This window comes from Ceratotherium simum, chromosome 32 (genome assembly GCF_057802395.1).
Source record: "Ceratotherium simum simum isolate JZ-2026a chromosome 32, ASM5780239v1, whole genome shotgun sequence".
NCBI classification, from domain to species: Eukaryota; Metazoa; Chordata; class Mammalia; order Perissodactyla; family Rhinocerotidae; genus Ceratotherium; species Ceratotherium simum.
In genome coordinates, this window is record NC_141931.1 from 12,099,197 (window position 1) to 12,122,429 (window position 23,233).

The window sequence follows — 23,233 nt, forward strand, 5'->3', positions numbered from 1 at the left end:
CCTTCCCCTCTGGTAACCACTAATCTGTTCTCCTTATCCATGTGTTTGTTTATCTTCCACATATGAGTGAAATCAGGCAGCATTTGTCTTTCTCTCTCTGGCTTATTTCGCTTAATATAATACCCTCAAGGTCCATCCATGTTGTTGTAAATAGGACGATTTTGTCTTTTTTAAGGCTGAGTAGTATTCCGTAGTGTGTGTGTGTGTATATATATACCACATCTTCTTTATCCAATCATCTGTCGATGGACACTTGGGTTGCTTCCACATCTTGGCTGTTGTGAATAATGCTTCAGTGAACATAGGGGTGCATAAGTCTCTTTGAATTGTTGATTTCATGTTCTTTGGATAAATATCCAGTAGTGGGATAGCTGCATCATATGATATTTCTATTTTTAATTTTTTGAGAAATCTCCATACTGTTTTCCATAGTGGCTGCACCAGTTTGCATTCCCACCAGCAGTGTCTGAGGGTTCCCTTTTCTCCACATCCTCTCCAACATTTGTTATTTCTCATCTTGTTCATTATAGCCATTCTGACAGGTGTAGGGTGATATCTCATTGTAGTTTTGATTTGCATTTCCCTGACAATTAGTGATGTTGAACATCCTTTCGTGTGCCTGTTGGCCATCTGTATATCTTCTTTGGAAAAATGTCTGTTCAGATCCTCTGCCCCATTTGTTGATCAGATTGCTTGGTTTTTTGTTGTTGAGTTGTATGAGTTCTTTATATATTTTAGAAATTAACCGCTTGTCAGATATATGATTTGCAAATATTTTCTCCCAGTTGGTGGGTTATCTTTTCGTTTTGTTCATGGTTTCCTTTGCCTTGCCAAAGCTCTTTAGTCTGATGTAGTCCCCAAAAATGTGCGTATTAATACCTGCCCTAACTACCTCCACAGTTATTATAAGGACAGAATATAAATACAGGTGAAACGAGACTGAGAACAAAGGAAAGCTTAAACACGCACTTAATTTCGTTTCCCCACACATGGATTTTGGACTATCTCTGAAACTGCGTAGAATGTCTTTCTCTTACTTATTTCTGTGGGGTTCACTTTCTTTCTTTGTTTCTTTTTTTTTTGTGTGTGAAGAAGATTGGCCCTGGGCTAACATCCGTGCCCATCTTCCTCTACTTTATATGAGACACTGCCACAGCATGGTTTGATGAACGGTGCGTTGGTGCGCACCCGGGATCCGAACTTGCAAACTCCGGGCGCCAAAGCAGAGTGCGCGAACTTAAGTGCTATGCCACCGGGCTGGCCCCCTCACTTTCATCTTTAAGGTTTACCTTGTGTCTCTCCCTGTGGATTCATCCTGTACTTCAGCTACCATTTACAAGAGCGTCTCCGTTTTACTTCAAATTGATTTGCTACTAACCAAGATATTGACAATTATATTCATAGTTTTGGTCTTTGCAGACTTTATATCTAAATATTTAAGACCAAGGCAGTATTATTACATACTTTCTATGTTTTCTCATTTAATCTACTAACTAGGACACAATATTGGGACATAATGCGTTTGGTTGCATCACCGAGTGTTAATTCAAGGTGATAGATGCAACAGCAGCTTTATTCATAATTGCCAAAACTTGAATGCAACCAAGATGTCCTTCAGTGGATAAATAAACTATGGTACATTTGGACAATGGGGTATTATTCAAACTAAAAAGAAATGAACTGTCAAGCCGTGAAAAGACATGGAGGAAACTGATAGGCATGTTACTAAGTTGAAGAAGCCAAATTGAAAAGGCTACATACTATTTAATCCAACTATGTAATGTTCTGGAAAAGGCAAAACTATGGAAAGAACAAAAGCATGAAAGGTTGCCAGGGGTTAGGAGGTAGGGAGAGATGAACCAGTGGAGCAGAGAGAATTTTTAGGGCAGTGACACTATTCTGTATGATACTACAATGGTGGATACATGTAATTATATGTTTGTCAAAACCTGTAGAATAGACAACACCAAGAGTAAATCCTCATGTAAACTAGGGGCTTTGAGTGATAACGATCTGTCAATGTAGGTTCATTGATTATGACAAATGTGCCACTTGGGTACAGGTTGTTGACAGTAGGGGAGGCTGTGTGTATGCGGGGGCAGGGAGTATATGGGAAATCTCTGTACTTTTCTCCCAATTTCGCTGTGAACTTAAAACTGCTCTAAAAAATAAAGTATATTTTTTAAAAAAAGGAAAAGGGAAAAAGAAGCTAAGCACGTAACCAAACTAAGGTTATCAGTCTGAAGATGCTGATCAGAGAAGTAGGATCCACAATGAGTAGCGACTGGGGACTCCAGGATTAATGTGGAGATACACAGTAGAGTGTGGAGAAAGGTCCAGTGTCTCTGAAGGGTACAGCAGTACTTTTTTCTGATTCTTGTGGTTTCCTAGGCTGAGTGTGGGAAGAAGGATATTAAGATCACAAGCTAAACCCAGAACTTAGATCTATGTGATTTTTTCCAACTTCCCTTCTTAGCTAAGGCCGCCTCCTAATTTGCTTCATTCTTGGCATATATTAATCCATTCCTAAATATCTTAACCCAAAGTACTCCCCCCAGTTTATCTAGCCTACTTCTCAGAAGATGTACTTCTAGTTATTTGGATACAGATCCTTTCTCAAGCAAGCTTCTTCAACTAGGAAAGTTACATTAGGTGAAAAATCCAAAGAGTCCTCTTTGCTCGTATAGGTGCAACAAAATGATTAATCTCAAAGATGCCTGCCATGAAATGGTTAACACGAATGCAGTTTCAAACTGGCAGAGTAGCCTGAACATCTTCACTCTTGTATCTCAAACTATGAAGTCATTCTCATATTTTTATAAAATTGAAGATTATGCCACACTATTTTTTAAAAATTCCACTCATATTGCTGTGTGTAGAGACTGCATAATGTTCGTTAATATGTCTTTACCTCATGTCACTAATCTCCTCCTCTAGTGGTGGACAGTCAGGTTTCCTCCAGCTCCCTGTGACCCCTCATCCTCTTAAGTCTTGGTGAGAGTTCCTTTGGTACCAATGGAGTAGGGTTGTTGGTCCTATGATGGTGAACAAGCATCTTGCTTTGCCCAGCATGATTCTGGTTTAAGCTGGTTGTCCAGTATAATTATCAATAACATTTCCTTCCATTCTCAAATGTGTCCTCATTTGGATGATAAGTCAAATGGTCACCCCAGTCATGGTATGCAGGCTACATTGTTCTCCAGAAAGGCTGTAACAGTTTACACTCCCAATAGCAGCCCAGTAAGGTTACTATTTCCCTTTTCTAGACTCTGGAGCTAGAGCAGTAAACAAAATACATCAAGTCCCCGCCCTCTTGGAACTTACCTTCTATTGGGAGGAGACACAATAAACAAGTGAATATATAATGTCAGATTATGACATATTATATGAGGTAATATGTCATATTATATGACACATTGTGCCCCTGCAGGATGGGGTAGGAGTTGCTAGTTTAGAGAAGGCCTGTCTAGTAGGTGATGTTTGAGCAAAGGCTTGAATGAATGAGGGAGCAAGCCGTGTGATTATCTGGAAGAGCACTCCAGGAGGAAGGAACAGCACGTGCAAAGGCCCTGGGATAGGAGCTTGCTTGGTATGTTCAAGGAACAGTGAGGAAGCCAGGTGGCTGGAGTAGAGTGAGGAGTGAGGAGAAGTATCAAAGAGCAGGGAGAAAGATTTGGAGTTTCACTCTGAAATGGGAAATCACCAGAAGCTTGTTTTTAGTTGATAAGAAAATATTCTTTTTTACATATTCGCTATGCCATTATCACACTTAATAAAGTTAGCAATATAAATTCTTTAGTATTATTTAATGACCAAATCATATTCAAGTTTCTAGATTATCTCAAAGGAATCTTTTATGGTTGTTTATTTAAATCCAGATTCAGGTACAGTGGACCACTGCATTTGGCTGTTATTTCCCTTAAATCTTTTTTTCTATGATGGTCCCACTTTCCTCCCCACTCTTTCCAGTCCATTGATTTGCTGGAGAAATATGCTCATTTGTTATGTAGAATGTTTCTCATTCTGGATTTGGCTGATTGTTTGTGTGTGTGTGTGTGTGTGTGTGATAATTTAATATGTTCTTCTATCTGCTGTATTTCCTACAAACTGATCTTTAAATCTAGAGGTTTGATTAGATTCAGGTTCGATATATTAGTCAAGACGACTTCAGTGGAAGTGCTATGTAATTCCTATTGCATCACGTCACAAGGCACACAGTGTCTGGCTGTATTATTTTATTCAAGTGTTATCAGCCTAATTCATACATTCTAAGGTTCACCATTGACCTTTCTCTAAATTTTAGCATCCATTGATGTTCATAAACCATGTCCAATATTTCATTAGGGTTTGCAAATTGGTGATACTCTATCTTTCCTTCTGCATTTATTAGCTAATATTCTATTAAAGAAAAAATTTCCCCCAACTATCTGATTACCCTGAATTGTAGCTGTGTTTTGAGAGGTTTGGTGGATTTGATCGGAGACGTAAAAGGAAACTTTTCAACCCAGACGAAGGGACTGAATGTATACTTTACTGTATAGGGAAGGGTAAAGGCAAAGGTAGCAAACAGATCCAAATAGGTCAAATATTAAGAGGGAAAAACATCAGATCGATCGAAAAGGGAAACATCAGACCGACCGAAGGGAAATAACATCAGATCAACTGAAAAGGGAAACGTCAGATTGACCGAAAAGAGAAAACATCAGATCCGGTACTCACAACATCCACGCCCTTTCCCCGGGGAGAGTCCTTTGAATTGACATGGCTAGGTGGGAGTTTCGATTGACAGCGGTCCTGGGCAAGATGTCCCCCCGACAGGCGAGACTCTCACCCAAGCAGAATTGTGAATTGCTTTTATGTATGTTTCTATGTAGAGACCATCTCTATGTGAACTTTTGGTATTTTTCCTTCCCGCTGTTATCGCATGTGTACGTGCTCTGTAACTCCCGGTACTTATCTCGGACTGGCATAGATGGCGGGTCTGTGCCTGTCCTTGACATCCCAGGAGTTTTATAACCTAAATAATTGCAGCTAGCATTGTGGGAGAAGGGCCAGTTCCCACCACAAGCAGCTTCTCTGTATTCTTTTAGTGCGGCTGGTTTCCTAGGGTCACCAAGCGGACAAACATGGCGATAATTATGTTAAGTCAAGTTGATAACAGAAAAAGCAAGATCAATGCTTGACTCTTTCCCTTTATTTGTCAATATTCAGAATAATGAGTTGGTGCCCTAAAACCTCATTGGAGAGTCTTGAACTGAGGAGAGACCCAGCCTGATCTGATGTTTTAAAAGCATTGCTCTGGCTTCTGTGTTGATAAGAGGCCAAAGGAAAAGCAGGGAGAAAAGTTATAAGTTCTGGAAATAATTTGCTTCTCTTCAGCAAAACGCAATGGTGGTTTGACTGGGATGGAGCAGTGGAGGTGTTGAGAAATGATCAAATTTGGAATATATTTTGAAAGTAGACCCAAGGGGATGTGTTGAAAGATAGGAGATGAGGTGAGAGAGAAAGTCAAGGATGATTACACAGATTTTACCTAAGCAATGAGAAAGTTGCCTTCAACTGAGACAATCAAGCACATTTTGGCCAGAAATCAGCTCAGTTTTTGATATGTCAAGTTTAAGACGGCTGTTAGTCACCTAAGGGTAGATGTCAACTAGGCAGTCATGAACATATGAGTCTGGAGAAAGGTTAGGCTGGAGGCGTAAATTTGGGATGCCTTAGTATAGATCATGTGTAAAGCTATGAGATTAAAGGAGACCAGCCAAGAGTGAGTGTTGGTAGAGAAACAGAGAGAGGTTCAAAGATTGAGTCCTAATATTTGGTAATATCTGACTTTCAAAGTTTTTTTTCAATCTGATGTTTTCCCCTCTGAAGGATTTCCCTCTTTTGTGAACTACCTTTTTCCATCCTTTGCCTTCTTGTCAGCTTGTGAAATTTATTTGTGTATTCTTATTATTAAGTACTTGTCAATTTTAGATGTTAAAAGTATCTTTTCCCAGTCTATTAACTTTGTATATGCTGTCCTTGATGGTACAGAAATTATTGTATTGTAATTTTTACCCATCAATATTTTTGCCTTAGGTTTGTGTTTTGAAAATCCTTCTCCGCCTCCATGGAGATATTCTCCCACATTTTTACGCAAAGCCTTCTTGATTTACCTTTCACATTTAGCTCTTGACTCTATTGAGAGATGTCCATCGTATATGATGTGAAGTATTTTTCCTCAACACCGTCTACCAAACAACCCACCCTTTCCTCACTGGGTGGTGGTGCCATTTCTGCACATATTGTGTTCTAGTATATTCCTGAATCTGTGTCACTGTTCCTTATTCTGTTCCATTAGTCTATTTGTCTATTATTTTTCCTTTCCAAACTGTTCTTCTCCTATGATTTTTGTGGTATATGTTAATATCTAGTATGGTTTTTTCTCCTATTTGCTTTTCTCTGTCAGAATTGACTTAGTAATTCGTAGATATTTATTTTTCTATGTAAACTTTAGATTGACTTACTAAGTACTCAAAAGTCATGCTGGAGTTTTATTAGAATTACCATAATTTGAAGAAGAACTTGAGGAGAATTTACATCTAAATAATGTCAAGTCATCCCATCTATGTAGTCACCTGTCAATTAACAACGGGGATCGTTCTGAGACATGCGTTGATAGGCGAGTTCATCGTTGTGCGAACATCATAGAGGGTACTCACACAAACCTGGATGGTACAGCCTACTACACACCTAGGCTAGAGGGTCCTAATCTTGTGGGACCACCGTCGTATATGTGGTCTGTCATTGACCAAAACGTCTATATTCAGCACATGACATAGTATATCTCTCCATTAATTCATATCTTTTTTTTATGTCCTTACATCCTTTAATAAGAGTTTTAAAGCTTTCTCCATCAAAGTCTTGAGCTTTGTTTCCTAGATACTTTACTATGCTTTTGCCACAGTGAGGTATCTTATTTTCTATTACAGTTGCTATTTGGTTATTGTAAAACACTAATCCTATGTGTAAGTTGCTTTTATATACAGTCATCTTGCTGTTGATCTGTCCCCTTTTCTATGTAGATGATCATATCTTCTGCAAATAATGGCCCTTGTATATCTTCTTTTCAAATTCTTATATTGTTTCTTTATTTTTCTTACTACGTTTGCCTGGATTTCCAATACTATATAGACAGAAATGGTAAGACCTGGCATCCTTATTTTGGTCCCAATTTTAAAAGGAAGGCATTGTAAGTTTCTTCATTGCTGTAGTTTTTTTAGTGGATAATTTTATCAAATGAAGGAGCTTTCCTTCTGTTTCTAGTTTTCCATGAGATTTTGTCATTAATAGGGGTTGGACTTTTAAAAAATTGAGATAATTGAGATTATCATGGGATAGTTCTTCTTTGGTCCATTAATCCAGTGAATTAAATTGATAGGCTACCATTTTTCATGTTGATTGTGTTTTAATAATTCATTTTTTTAATTCTAGTTTTTCTCTACTGGAATTTATAGCTTTCTATTCTGAGTGTTATCCTTGAATATTTGCCATGTATATTAAACTTAATAAACTCTGTAGCTAAATATCACCATGACTCCCTCCTGAATAATGTAAAGATTTTGGAACACTTTAGCTCCAATCGTTATTCTCCCAAATTATGGACTATTTTTGTCCAGTATTTTAGTTATAGTATTTTAAACCCACAAATTAGAACTACTATTGTTATTATTTACAGATTGTATTTATGTGGATATTTTATTTGTTTATCACTCTTTCTTGAATCGCATGCTATCCTAATGGCCTGATTTTCCTTTTTTTAATATTCCACTTATTGAGATATAATTCATATATAATAAAATTCACCCTTTTAAAGTATACAGTTTGATGGAGTTTTGATAAATGCATAAAGCTATATAACATCTCAAATGAGATATGATATATATTTCCATCATACCTATAAGTCTGCATACTCATTTGCAACCAGTCACCCTCTACCCCATGCAATCACTGATCTATTTTCTGTTACTGTAGGCAATGCCTTTTCTAGAATGTCAGATAAATTGAATCACACAGTGTGTAGTCTTTCATGTCTGTTTTTTTCATTTAGCATAATGCCTTTGAGATTACTCCATCTTGTTGCATTGCCTGCCAGTAATTTGTTCTTTTTCATTGCTGAGTAATCTTCCATTGTGTGGATATATCACAATTTATTTATTCATTCACCAGTTAATAGACATTCAGGTCATTTCCATACTTACGCTTATTTTTCTCCTACGAACTTGTTAAGCTTATCAATATTTCTATATCTTTCCCAAACAAGTCAAATAGCTTAGTTTGCTCTTACACACCTCTGAGTTTTCCTTTCCCTTTTCACCCCCTTTCCACCTGTTAGCATCCTGATTTGGGGTTTTAGATTGTTATGGATGCAAATTATAGTTTACAATATCTTGTGTCAGTTTTCTATTTGTCAGAACACTTTTCCTGCTTTAAATATATAAAAAATATATAAATGAAATAAAAGAAAGGCAATCAAATTGAAAAGGAAGAAATAAAATTGTCTCTATTTGCAGATGACATGATATTTTATGTAGAAAACCCTAAAAACTGCACCAAAATACTTAGAACTAATAAACAAATTCAGTAAAGTTGCAGGATACAAAACCAATATACAAAAAACAGTTGCATTTCTATACACTAACAATAAACTACCAGAAAAAGAAATTAAGAAAACAATCCCATTTACAATTGCATCAAAAAGAATAAAATACTTAGGAATAAATTTAACTAAGGAAGTGAAAGATCTGTACATTGAAAATTATAAGACATTGATGAATGAAATTGAAGACAGTACATATAAATGGAAAGGTACTCCATGCTCATGAATTGGAAGAATTAATATTATTAAAATGTCCATACTACCCAAAACCATCTATAGATTCAATGTAATCCCTATAAAATTCCAATGACATTTTTCAAAGAAATAGAAAAAACAATCGTACAGTTTATATGGAACCACTACAGGTCCCAAATAGCCAAAGCAATCTTGAGAAAAAACAAAGCTAGAGGCATCACGTTCCATGATTCCGAACTCTATTACAAAGCTATAGTCATCAAAACAGTATGGTATTGGCATAAAAACAGACACATAGATCAATAAAACAGAATAGAGAGCCCAGAAATAAACCCGCACATGTATTGTCAATTAATTTATGACAAAGGAACCAAGAATATTCAGTGGGGAAAGGACAATCTCTTCAATAAATGGTATTGGGAAAACGGGACAGCCACATGGAAGAGAATGAAACTGGAACCCCATCTTACCCTTACACAAAAGTCAACTCAAAATGGATTAAAGACTTAAATTTAAGACCTGAAACTGTAAAACTTCTGGAAGAAAACATAGGGGGTAAGCTCCTTCACATCAGTGTTAGTGATAATTTTTTGGATTTGACACCAAAAGCAAAGGCAACAAAGGCAAAAACAAATAAGTGGGACTACATCAAACTGAAAAGCTTCTGCCTAGCGAGGGAAGTCATCATCAAAATTAAATGGCACCCTACAGAATGGGAGAAAATATTTGAAAATCATATATCTGATAAGAGGTTAATATCCCAAATATACAAAGAACACACACAACTCAACAGCAAAAAACAAAACAAAACCCAAACAATCTGATTAAAAAATAGGCAGAGGAACTGAACAGACATTTTTCCAAAGAAAACATAGAGATGGCCAACAGGCACCTGAAAAGGTGCTCACCATCACTAATCATCAGGAAAATTCAAATCAAAACCACAGTTAGATATCACCTCACACCTGTTAGAATGTCCATCATCAAAAAGACAGGAAGTAGGGGCCAGCCCCATGGCGTAGCAGTGAAGTTCACGCACTCGGCTTCAGCCACAGTGTTCGCAGGTTCTGATCCCCAGCGCAGACCTACGCACCGCTCATCAAGCCATGCTGTGGCAGGATCCCACGTAAAATAGAGGAAGATGGGCACGGATTAGCCCAGGGCCAATCTTCCTCAGCAAAAAGAGGAGGATTGGCAACAGATGTTAGCTCAGGGCTAATCTTCCTCGAAAAAAAAAGATAAGAAATAACAAGTGATGGCGAGGATGTGGAGAAAAAGGAACCCTTATTCACTGTTGGTGGGTGTGTAAATTGGTGCAGCCACTATGCAAAACAGTATGGAAGTTCCCCAAAAAATTAAAAATAGAGCTACCATATGATCCAGCAATTCCACTTCTGGTACATGTCCAAAGGAAATGAAAATAGGATATCGAAGACTTATCTGCACTCCCATGTTCATTGCAGCATTATTTACTGTATAACATATTTTTACAAAAGTTAGAATCATCTTGTACACATTTAGCCTGAAATTTGCCCTTTTTACTTAACACTATTTCGGACAGCTTTCTCCATCAGTACATTTAGATCTACCTCATTCATTTTGATGGCTACATGGTCCTCGTATATGTTAGATTATAATTTATCCAACTAGTTAGGCTGTTTAATTTTTTTCCAGTATAAACAGTGTTGCACTGGGGCCAGCCCAGTGGCATAGTGGTTAAATTCGTGCGCTCCGCTTCGGCGGCCCAGGGTTGGCAGGTTCGGATCCCAGGTGCAGACCTATGCACCGCTTATCAAGCCATGCTGTGGTGGCATCCCATATAAAGTAGAGGAAGATGGGCAAGGATGTTAGCTCAGGGCCAATCTTCCTCATCAAAGAAAAAAAAAACCACAAACAAAACAAAACAAAACAGTGCTGCCTTGAATATACTCATGTATTTTTAATACACTATTGCTATTATTTCTGTAAGATAGATGCCTAGTAGTTTTGATGGGTCAAAAGTGGTATGTTACCACTGTCTAAATCAGAACACTTTGATCAACCCAAAAAGGAACCCATACCCATTAGTGGTCACTTCCCATTCCCCTCTTTCTCAGCCACTAGCAACCACTAATCTACTTTCTGTCTCTATGGATTCGCCCATTCCAGACATTTTATTCAGGTGGAATCATACAATATGTGGCCTTTTGTGACTGGCTTCTTTCACTTGGCATAATGTTTTCAAGGTCATCTGTGTTGTAGAATTTATCAGTACCTCATTACTTTTGACTGCCAAATAATATTCCATTGTATGGATATATCATATTTTGTTTATCCATTCTTCAGTTATTAGACATCTGAGTTATTTCCACTTTTTGGCTACTATGAATAATGCTGCTATTAACATTCATGGGCAGGTTTTAGTGTGAACACATGTTCTAAATTCTCTCAGGTATGTACCTAGGAAGAAATTGCTGGGTCATATGATAATTCTATGTTTAACATTTTGAGGAACTGCCAAACTGTTTTCCAAAGTAGCCACACCATTTTACAATTCCACTAGCAATGAATGAGGGTTCCAGTTTCTCTATATCCTTTCCAACATTTATTATTGTCTGTCTTTTTGGTTTTAGTCATCCTAGTAGCTGTGAAGTGGTACCTCATTGTGGTTTTAGTCCATAAGTCACACACAGTTTCTTCTAAGAACCCTCTGTGTGACCGAATACTGTGATTTTTCTGTTCCTTCCTGGTTGCTAGCCAATGGTCATCCATCATATTCTTGGCTTTCCCTCCAGAGCATGCTTTCCTGATAGTGAATCTCCTAATTTTAGCATCATTTGCAATCTGGATAGGCTGAAAATTTTTCAAACTTTTAATATATTGGTTGTATTTCAATACATTGTAATCATTATTTTTGATGCTTAATTTCTCCAATCTTAAGTCAATGGGGGCCCTTTCAAGGTGACTATGTTCTTTTGACATAATCTTTGATGACTCCCTTAACAATAAAATGTCCCAGGCTCATCCTGTACATTTATTTATTGCCTTAGATCTAGAAACAGCCATTTATAAAAGATACCCTGGTTCATTTTAGGGAAAAATGTTTATAAAACCACAGTCTGGGCCTGAGGGGTGCCCATTGGTACTGTGTTGCCGTTGCTTCTGTGCCTTTTCAGGGCTAGAAAACATGTAATTTTAAAAATGAAAGAAATAATAAGTTCATGCTAATATTTTTAAATGTTTACTTGTATCTCTTTTCTTTTGAACTGAAAATTCTAGAATTCTCTTTGAACTGAAAATTCTAGTTCCTAGCCACATGAACATAATACTGATTTGCTTTATCCTGATTTCTATAAGTTTTAGTTTCACTGTTTCTTTTATTTCAGCTTCCATGTCCTTAAGAACGAGATGTTTACTAGGCACACATTGTTTCGTCAGTTTGCGGTGCTTGCTGACACATCCTTCAATTATGTTGTAAGTACATATCATGTTTAGATGCTCTTTGTCTCTCTCTCTTTTTTTTTTTTTTTTTTGGTGAGGAAGATTGGCCCTGAGCTAACATCTGTGCCAATCTTCCTCTATTTTGTATGTGGGTCTCCGCCACAGCATGGCTTGGTGAGCAGTGTGTAAGTCTGTGCCCGGGATCTGAACCCGCAAAAGCTGGGCTGCCAAAGTAGAGCACGCAAAAGGGAAAAGGCTCAAGAAATATAAAATATGGTCTCTTGCTTCAAGAGGCTTACAATCTAAAATCACTTCCTTTAAATTTTTTTTTCAGCATTTTTCACTTTAAGACTATTTTCTAAATTTAAGTTGCTGCAAGAGATCAAAGAACTTAAGAACACTGGCAAGATAATACTAAATTATTTCTAGTTTTTAACTGAATTTACATAGCAATATGAACCTTGCTGAGAATTTTAATAATAGATTCCTGACATGTTCCAAAAGTGGTCTACATACATAGGAATATATAGTCTCTTTCTTCCTCTTTTGATTTTATTCGTCCTCTCACCTAAAGGTTACAATTTCAATTGGAGTAATCCTCATTTTAGAGATTTAATCAGCTGGACACATAAAATGTTGGAAGACCCGTGAGAATGCTGAGCTACTCAAAATCAGGCTTTTTTAGGATTATCTGGTAAAACTTCCTGGTGGAAATTTGAATTGTCCAAGCTTCGTGAAACAAACTTTTAAAATCTTAAAATTATACAAGTCCAAGCACATCAATAGATTCAATCTTTTTCTTGAGAAAAATCTTGGCCTGCCCTCAGATGATCATACAGTCTATCTTCCTGTGGAGGGGGGATGGTACTCCAGTAGAGAATACGCCTAGAATGCTTCTACGTGCCACTAGTTATCTGGGGTTCCAGGTTCACAAATTCTTATCTATACATCCACACAGTACAAAAGCACTCGAGACACTCAGCAGAGTGGATAGCAAATATTTAAGAAAAACAGACGGGGGATAGAAGGAAAGAGAAAGAGTGATGAGTGAGTGAGCGAGTGAGTGAGTTTTGGGTACATTCACATTTTTCCTTGGTCCCCTACACTCTAGTCACTCCTCCACTCCACAAATATTTATTGAGCACAAATATGCACCAAGTACCATGTTCTGTGCTGGGAATAAGACAGTGCACGTGACAAGTATGGTTCCTTCCTTTACAGCCTACAAATTCCATGAGATCTTGAACTGGTCTGCCTTGTCAACTGTTTTACTCGCAGAGCTTAGAATAGTGCTTGACTTAGAGTTTAGGAAGGATGAACATTAATCAGTAAACATCAAATTGTAAATTATGTATTTGAATAAATGCTATGAAAGGAAAGGTTTACTATTTTCTTAGGATTGAGGTATATTTTACATATGGTGAAGAGCACAAATATTAAGTGTACGATTTGAAGTTTTCTCCTGTGTAGCCATCACCTACGTCAAGGTGTAGAACATTTCCATCATCAGTGCAAGTTCCTTCATGTCCCTTTCCAGAAATACCGTACCCACATCACCTGCCAAACAAACGTGGTTCTGATTTCTGTCCCTACAGGTTAGTCTTGCCTGTTCCTAAAACGTATGTAGATGGAATGATACAGTATATACTCTTTTATGTCTGGCTTATCTCACTCTGCATAGTGCTTTTAAGATTCATCCATGTAATGGTGTATATTGGTAGCAATTGTTTCTTTGTATCGCTGAGTGTTATTCTGTTGTATGAATACACCATAGTTTATTTATCCGTTCTCCTCTTGATGGACACCTGGGCTGTTTCCAGTTAGGGACTATTTTGAAAAAAAGCTGCTCTAAACATTCTGGAACAAGTCATTTGTGGAAATACGTTTTTGTAACACTCGGGTAAGAGTGGAATGGCTGGGACCTAGGAGTATGTGTGTTCAACTTGATAAGAAATTGCCAGTATTCCAAAGTGATCGTATCGTTTTACCCTCCCACCAGCAGTGTTTGAGAGTTCTTGTTGCTGCGCGTTCTCACTAGCTTGATATTGTCTGCTTTTACGCTGTAGCCATCCTAAAATGGTATCTCTGTAGTTTTAACTTGCATTTCCCTGATAATTAATGATGTTGAGCATCTTTTCATGCGCTTATTGGCCGTTCTTAGACCATCTTTTGTAAAAGGACTATACAAGACTTTTTTTAAAAATTGTGGTAAAATACACATAACATAAAATTTACCACCTTAACCATTTTTAAGTGTACAGTTCCATAATGTTAAGTACATTCCTATTGTTGTGGAACCAGTCTCCAGAACCCCTGTCATCTTACAAAACTGAAACTCTATACTCATTAAACAACAGCTCCCCATTCCCCATCTCCCCTACTTTTGTCTGTTTTTCATTGCTATTGAGTTGTAGCATTCTGTTAGATATTCCGGATACAAGTTTTTTGTGAGATACATGTATTGCAAATATTTTTTCCCAATCCGTAGTTTTTCCTACCATTTTTAGAACAGCGTCTTTTGAAAGTCAGAAGTTTTTAATTTTAATGAAGATCAACGTAGCTCTTTTTTTTTTCTGTGGCAGGTAGTATTTTCTTTGGTTGTGACTATATCTCACATTTTGCATACACCTCTTATGATGTGATTTTGATCTTTTTCCCCTTGAATTTCACTGGTTCCTTTGTTCTAATTCAATTGACATATGTATGTCATATACATATACATATTCATATACATGAGTCTATTTCTAAACTCTCTATCTTGTTCTGTTGGTCTATTTGTCTGTCTTTTTGCCAATACGCTACCATCTTAATTAATATAGCTCTATAGTAAGTCTTGAAATCAAGTAGTGTAAGTCCTTCAATTTTATTTCTCTTCTCCAAGATTGTCTTGGTAATTCTCTAGCCTTAGTGCTTCCATATACATTTTAGAATCAGCAAATCAATTTCTTTTTTAAAAAATCCTTTAGGTTTTTGAGTAGGATTTTGTTAAATTGTATTTCACGAGTCTTTTTAGCCAGTGGTTTATTTCAGAATCCAAAGACCCAAATAGCTACCAGATATCTAGTCTAAATAAATCAATGACAAGGATTTCTTTTTAAGTTTTGAGGCTATGCCCTATGGCAAGCTAGTAGATACAGTTGTCAAGTAAAAGCTCACCATGATTATGGCTTTTGCTTTATATTATATATTATGATGCTTTCTTACTGAGCTCAGGGAGACTCTTCACTGTCATATCTTTGTTATGGATTATACTTTTCATTCATGGCCTGTTAGATTCTTTCCAGCTTTGAATTCTAAATTGTCTGTTATTAATTTTGTTGCCCCTAATGTCTTCTTGTTTGTATTTTATTGCAATCTTTGCTTGATCTTTGGTATTGCTGTGTCATTTTGTTTTAGTTGTGAACTTTTAAGTAACAACGTGATTGGATTTTAGTTCTTTAAATCTAACCTGATACTTATTTACATTTAATAAGAAAACTGAAACTAGATACATTTATCAGATACATATATCGCTATATATTTGGATTTTTCTTGTCATCTTATTTTATGCTTGCCTGCTCTTTTCTTTGTTTCCTGGCTCACGTAATATGAACCACATTTTCCTTGTTTTTATTTTCTGTATTGTAGTGGTAAACTTTAAGGTAAAATCAAATACCCACTACATTTCTGCCCTTATCAAAACAAGAAGCAGACAATGTTTGAGTCTTAACCCACTCTGGGTAAAACAAGAAGTTATGTTTGTTTTTGTTTCCTCAAGTTTCATCTCAGCCTTAATTTCATCAATGTATTCCTTCCTTCCTTCTAGTCTTTGTTAATTTATTTTGTTCAGAGAACTACAATATTATTATGTGATTCTTCTTATCACATAAAAGTATTTTTGATTAATTTTATTTTTGCTTTCAGTTTTGTAACCACATGAATAGCAGTTGTTTATACTTTTATTTACCTATTTATTTTTAACCTCACTGACTACTTTTTTAAAGTAGTCACTGACTTCCACACTTCTTGAGTTCTTAATTTTGATTTATTTCTTATAAACTGGACCACGTATTTGAGTCTTTTTCTTTTTTCTAGAAGGAACATTATCTTCACTTTGCTGTGCCTTGACCTGAGGCCAGTATAATATGTGCTTGTTCTTGTTAACCTGGCTTATTTTACCCCTGTTTGGATATTTATAAGCTATTTTCTTTAACCTTGACATTTAAAGGTGTCACTAGGATATGAGTAAACAAGCATTATTTTATTAATTTCCCTTGAATAAAAAGAGCCTCTCTGAACTATAGCTTTGTCTTCTTTTCAACTCACACATGTTTCTTGTGTACGCTTTTTTTGTTGTTTTTTTGGTGAGGAAGATTAGCCCTGAGCTAACATCTGCCAATCCTCCTCTTTTTGCTGAGGAAGATTGGCCCTGGGCTAACATCTGAGCCCATCTTCCTCTACTTTATATGGGACGCCACCACAGCATGGCTTGACAAGCAGTGTGTAGGTCCACACCCGGGATCTGAACCTGCGAACCCCGGGCTGCTGAAGCAGAGCGTGAGAAGTTAACCACTACGCCACTGGGCCGGCCCCTCTTACGTACACTTTTTATGATTGCTTCTGCAGGATTTGTTTTTGTTTCATTTTTAGAAACACTATTGTAGGTTGAATATCTATTTTCTGTCTTCCATAGTTATCACATTTTCTTTAATCTCATGTTATTCTCTTTGTCCTTTTCCTTGACATTTTTAGAAAACCTTTCCAGTTTGCACCACTCATCAAACTTTCCCAAATTGGTTTCAGGTGTGCCGAGAAAGTGATTGTCCTTGGCCCTCCAGGTGGTAGGGGTGGGGCCATTACTGGGGTGGCCTGAACCTCTTATCCTGTAGTCTAAGCCCCCAAGCAACCTTGTCCATTTCTCCCAGTGCTCCTACAAATAATGCCATTTTTATGTAAGCTATGACAGGCTAAAGGTTAGGAAACGTTACTCTACATTATTATTTTATTTTAGGCAATTTTAATTCTAACCTTTACTACCTCCAATATTGATTGATTTCTCAGCCTGTTCCTTTCTCCCCCGTATAAGGTTTCTCATTCTCATGCTGTTAATTTGAGGTCAAGCCTCAGTAGGAAAGAGTCCATTTTGTCTCTAGTCTGAATTTTTTGTTTCTTTCCTATTTTGTTTTTTCTTTTTTTTTTCTGTGAAATAAGCCATGCATATAAAAAGGATGAATGGAAATACATCTGTACAATTTAGAGAACGATAATAACATGAACGCCTGTGTTCCTAGAGTATTAACATGCCCTAAATAAATAGAGTATTAACATGCCCTAGAGGCCCACTGATTATATACTTCTCTATAACCTCCCAGGGGGGACCATTGTCCTGATTTTTTTCTTTACAGTTTTTCCCAACTGTGCATGTATCCCTAAGCAGTATGTTGTTGACTTTTGCCTGTTTTTGAACTTTCTGTAAGTGAAAGAATATAATTGAAAAAATGTATGTCTTCTTTGGTGATTTGCTCCATTTTTTCAACATTATGTTTCTAAGATTCATGCATGTCAATGCTTGTGGTCGTAGTTCACCCGTTGAGAGTTTTCTATTGTATGCATATATCACAATTTACTTATCCATTCTGCTGCTGATCAACATTTCGGTTGGTTCTCATTTTTTTCTCTTATGAAGAGTGTTGCCCCAAACATTCGTGTAGTTTCACCTGATACACCACATATATAGTTTTTCCAGGTTTTATACTAATAAGGAAATTGCTGGTGGTAAAGTATTGGTATGTTCAAATCTATGGATAAATTGAGGTGATTGCTACAACGCAATATGCTGGCTTAAATAAGATTGAGGGTTGCTTCTCTCTCATGTCATAGGGAAGAAAGGAGCAGCTCCGGGCAGGAGAGTGCCCGCAAGGAGCCGTACTCCACAAAGTGGTGCTGATGCGCGGGCTCCTTCATTGTTACTGCTCTGCCCTTTCCTGGGCTGTCCCCTCATCCACGTCAGTAAAGCTGACCAGCCCCATGAATGTGGGCTCCAGGCTGGAGAAACAGGCGGTGCAGGGTCAGCCTTAGGTAGGAGGCCCAGAAACGGCACACATCACTTCCACTCATGTCCCACCGTCTATCTCATTGCAAGGGGCTGAGAAAGTGGGCAGCCTAATGCCCAACCAAAATATTACCAAAAGAAAAAGGAAGACTAGATGCTGAAAGCCAGTGAATGATCTCTACCATAAAAGTGAAGCCAAATCGTTTTCCAAAGTAGAACTACTAGTCAACACTCTAGGAGTGGATGAAAGTTGCTGCGCTCCACGTTGTCTCCATGACTGATATTACCAGACTTTATAATTTTTGTCAATCGCGTGATTGTGTATGGTTTCTCCTTGTGGTTTTGGGTTTTTTTGTGTGTGCTTTTATAATTTAATTTTTTGTATTTCCCTTATTACTAATGAATGTGATCATCTTCTTATATGTTTATTAGGCATTCAGGTTTCCTCTTTTATGAAGTTTTCAAGTTTTAGCCTTTTGTTTTTATTGGGTTGTCTTTAACTTATTTATTCACAGGAATTCTTTATATAACTTGAATACTAATCCTTTATCAGTTATATGTGTTGTAAATGTCTTCTTCCAGTAAGTAAATAATGTTTTGGTGTCTTTTCATAAATAAATGTTCTTAATCTCAATGTTAGTTTAGTTTAATAATCATTTCCTTTTTGCTTTTACATTTTTTCTGCCTTGTTTAAGAAAACCTTACCTAAATTTTAATCGAAAATATATTCTTCATTGTACTTCTATTTCTGCATAGATTACATCATGTTCACCACCCAAATGCTAATTACAACCCATCACCACACATGAAATTTTTACAATGTCATAAACCAATGTTACTGCAATAAACAAAAAATTAAAAAAAAAAAAAAGAAAATATATTCTTCTCTGTGATCCTAAAAATTTTTTTGTTTTGCCTTTCATGTTTGGAGGTTTAATCCACCTAGAATGGATATTAGTGAACAAAGAGGTAAACGTCAGATTTCGTTTTCCTTTAATATAGATAATCAACTGAACCAGCACCATACATTGAAAAGTCTATCTTCTCCCCCCAGTACATAATTCCACCTGTTTTATATTATAGTAGGGGTTCGTATATGTATGAGTGTTTCTGTCTCTCTATTCTGTTCTACTCTTCTATTTGTCTATTGCCCCAATATGACACTGATTTTATATCTATACTTTTATTATGTCTTTTTATGATAAAACAAATCCCCTGCCCTGATGTTCTTCAAGACTTCCTTGCCTTTATTGAATTTTTGCATTTCCATATAAAGTTTAGAATCAGATTGTAAATGTTCACAGAAAAAAAAAAACCATAAGAAACAAAATAAAAATTCTATTGGGATTTTGTTTAGATGTGCATTAAATCTACAGATAAATTTGGACACCATTGGCATCTTTATGATACTGAGTCTTCTAATCCATAAACATGTTATAGCTTTTGTTTGGCATTGATTTCAATAGAATTTTAGAACTTTCTCGACAGAAATCTTGCAATTTTTAAAAATTTAATCTTAGGTACCTTGTATTTCTATACTACTCTACTGTAATGGATGATTTGCATTTTTCTTTGTATAATTTGTATCAATTTTTTGCCTTATATAATTTGAGGCTATGTTATCAGATGCTTACTACTTGAGAATTGTTATATTCTCCTGGTAAACTGAACATTTTACATTATGTAATGACCCTCTTTATTCTCTACAAATGCTTTTTGCCTTAAAGTCTATTTTGGCTTTATAATACTACAGCTGCCTAACTTTCTGTAAGTTATTATTTTCTTGGTATGTCTTTTTCTACCCTATCACTTTCAACCTTTTGTATACTTATGTTTTGGATGTGACTCTTTTAAATGGTGTATAACTAGTTTTAGACTTTATTCTTAATCCAGTTTGACAATCTTTATCTTTTAACTGGAGGATTTAGTACCTTTAAATTTATTGTAATCCTTGATACATTTGGATTTATTTCTGCTTTCTTATTTTGTGTTTTCTATTTGTCCTTCTTTTTCTATGTGTTTTTCTCCTTTCTTGAATTCTTATGAATTGGTTAATTTTTTTTCACATTATGTCATTTAGGAAGTTCTAAACTCTATCTCTATCAGGGAAGTGTAAACTTCCTCTATATCTTTACCATCCTCCTGAACGATAAAAGTTCTTTGAGCAATTAAATTTCAATCACCACCCACTGTCAGTCCATTATGCTATTATGTTGTGTATTCTAATTCTATTTTCCTTAATCCCCATAGTATATTATTATTGCAAGCTTATTTGGTTAATATTTGTTTAGATTTACTTATGTATTTACCACTTTATTTACAATTCCTTCTTACATCTCAAACCTTTCATCTGGAATCACTTTCCCTCTGCATCAAGTACATTCATTAGAATTTTCTTTAGTGGGGATCTGCTGGTGGCTAACACTATCAGTTATCACTTGGTGGAAAATGTCTTTTATTTTTGCCCCTGTTACTGAAAGATATTTTCACTAGGTATAAAATTCTAGGTTGATGATGCTTCCTCTTTGCACATTGAGGATATCATTCAATTTTCTCCTAGTTTCCTTTGTTACCATTGAAAATTTAGATCTCTAACTGTGGTTTTCTTGATGTTTCTGTCTTTTGTCTCTAGTTGCTGTTAAGATCTCTTTTTCTTTAATGTTCTGCAATTTCACTCTGTTGTGTCTTGTTGTAGATTTCTTTTGTTTATTCTGCTTGAGATTCATTGAAATTCTTGAAAGTGGAGATTGGTTTCTTTTATTAGTTCTGGAAAGTTGTCAGTCACTATCTCTTTATATTTTCCCTTTTCCCTGTTCTTTCTGTCTTTTGAAATTTTGATTAAATATATGTTATACTTTGTCCCTCTATACTCTATATTCCTTATCCTTTCTTTCATATTTGACATAACTTTGTCTCTCTGAGCTACATTCTGGATAGTGTATTCCATTCTATCTTTAAATTTATTATGTATTTTTTCACATATGTATAATTTTTTGTTAAAACTGTCCCTTGAATTTTAACTTAAATTATTATATTTATCAATGTAAAGAAAGAAGTGCACAAATAAATTTTGTTTGGTTCTTTTTTCAAATATTTTTACTAACTGTCACAGTCCCCCCTTTTCCATGGGGGATATGTTCCAAGGCTCCCAGTGGATGCCTGAAACTTCAGATAGTACCAAAACCTATATATATATACATATAAACCTACTATGTTTTTTTCCTCTACATACATATTTGAGGTATGACAGCAAAATGAGCATGAATTTCTTTTTCCTTCTTAACAATTTCATGGATAGAAGACTTGTTCTTACCATAAATCTTACCAACCTCAGCATACAATTCTTTTTCTTTCCTTATCAAGCTGAGAACTTTCACCTTTTCACTTAAAGGAAGCACTTTATGGCTTCTCTTTGACATATCCAAATTGCCAGCATCACTACTCTTGCACTTTGAGGCTGTTATTAAGTAAAATAAGGGTTACTTGAGCACAAGTACAGCAATATTGCAACAGTAGATCTGATAATTAAGCCAGCTACTAAGTGACTAACAGGCAGGTAGCGTATACAGCACAAAAGGGTGGTTCACCTCCTGGGTGGGACAAAGCAGAATGGCTCGATATTTCATTATGCTACTCAGAACAGCATCCAATTTAAAACTTAGGAATTATTTATTTCTGGAATTTTCCATTTAATATTTCCAGATCACAGTTGACCACAGGTAATTGAAACTGTGGAAAGCAAAACCACAGATAAGCAAGGACTACTATATTCATCATCAATCTTCTGTTTTTTATTTCTTGAAACGTAGTAAACATACTTATTTTATATTCTATGACTGAAAACTCCTATATCTGAAGTTTTAGAGGGTCTATTTCTACTATCTTTTGTTTCTGCTGGCAACCACTCATGATGTATGTATGGAGTTTTGATGATGAGCTGCTTACTTTCCTTGGAACCTTATTTACAAATATTCTTTGAAGCCTTGACTGAAGAGGAATTCTTCCATAAAAGATTTAAATGTGCTTATTTCAGTTGCCATGAGCACCATCATTCTAGATTTAATTCTAGCTAAAATTTTAAATTTCTTAGCTTATGGTATTTCAGACCATAATTGTGAATTCAGCTTGCAACTGACCTGGACTAGTTAATGGTTAAGAAGGAGAGATTTTTTATTTCCTTTAACTAGGGGCCAACCTTGGAAACAGGCATTTTCCTTGTAAACTGCTTGGGAGAGCCTTACCTGAAGTTGAATTTAACCCTAACTGTAGTAATAGCTTTTTGGTCCCAGATTTATACTGGGGTGGGCTCTTGTTACTACACACCTTAGGTGGCTCTGGGCTCTGGAGTGACAGGAACCTTTCACAGCTCCTGCATACATTCATTAAGTTTGACAAATGCCCTCAAGGTGGATAGTCTCCAGGATGGAAGACTTAGGTTTCTATCTTCTCTTAGTCTTAGATCTGAGTGCTCTTGATTTTTTTCATCAGCTTATGGCTACATTTAAGAATACAAGAAGTGGAAGTCTTATATAGATTTAAATTCTGCTCTTGTATTTTAATCACTAGTAATCTTTTCACATCACATACATAATTCCTTTGCATTTTATCTCAGCTGATTCTTTTCCAGAGACTTCTGCTTATATTTCCTATATTCTTGTACTCTATTGTTGGGGCCAAAAAGCTTAATGAAGTTTTCATCTAGATCTCACAATAGATCATTTTTAAATGTATATATTTCTTATGATTTCAGAATACTGTTTCTTTAACTGATTCTACAGTTTTTTCATTGTCCCTGTTTTATTTACTCTTTTCTCATCCTTGACAGGGTGAGCCATGTTGAAACCCAGTGTTATCAACTGCATTCTCCTGTGTATTGCTCAAATCTCCCTTTCACATTTATAGTTGAAAGGCAGATTGATGTACACAGCACCTATTCCTGACCCCAG

General features: G+C 36.1%; 1 protein-coding gene across 1 annotated transcript in view; it reads left to right on the forward strand.

The window, feature by feature from the left end:
- The window catches only part of C32H10orf67 (chromosome 32 C10orf67 homolog), a 157,804-nt gene that overhangs the window by 111,979 nt on the left and 22,592 nt on the right, over positions 1 to 23,233 (forward strand). Inside the window, exon 15 of the mRNA XM_087420748.1 lies at positions 12,202 to 12,289. Coding sequence (XP_087276874.1) covers positions 12,202 to 12,289 — 88 coding nt within the window. The remainder of the gene's footprint in view (positions 1 to 12,201; positions 12,290 to 23,233) is intronic.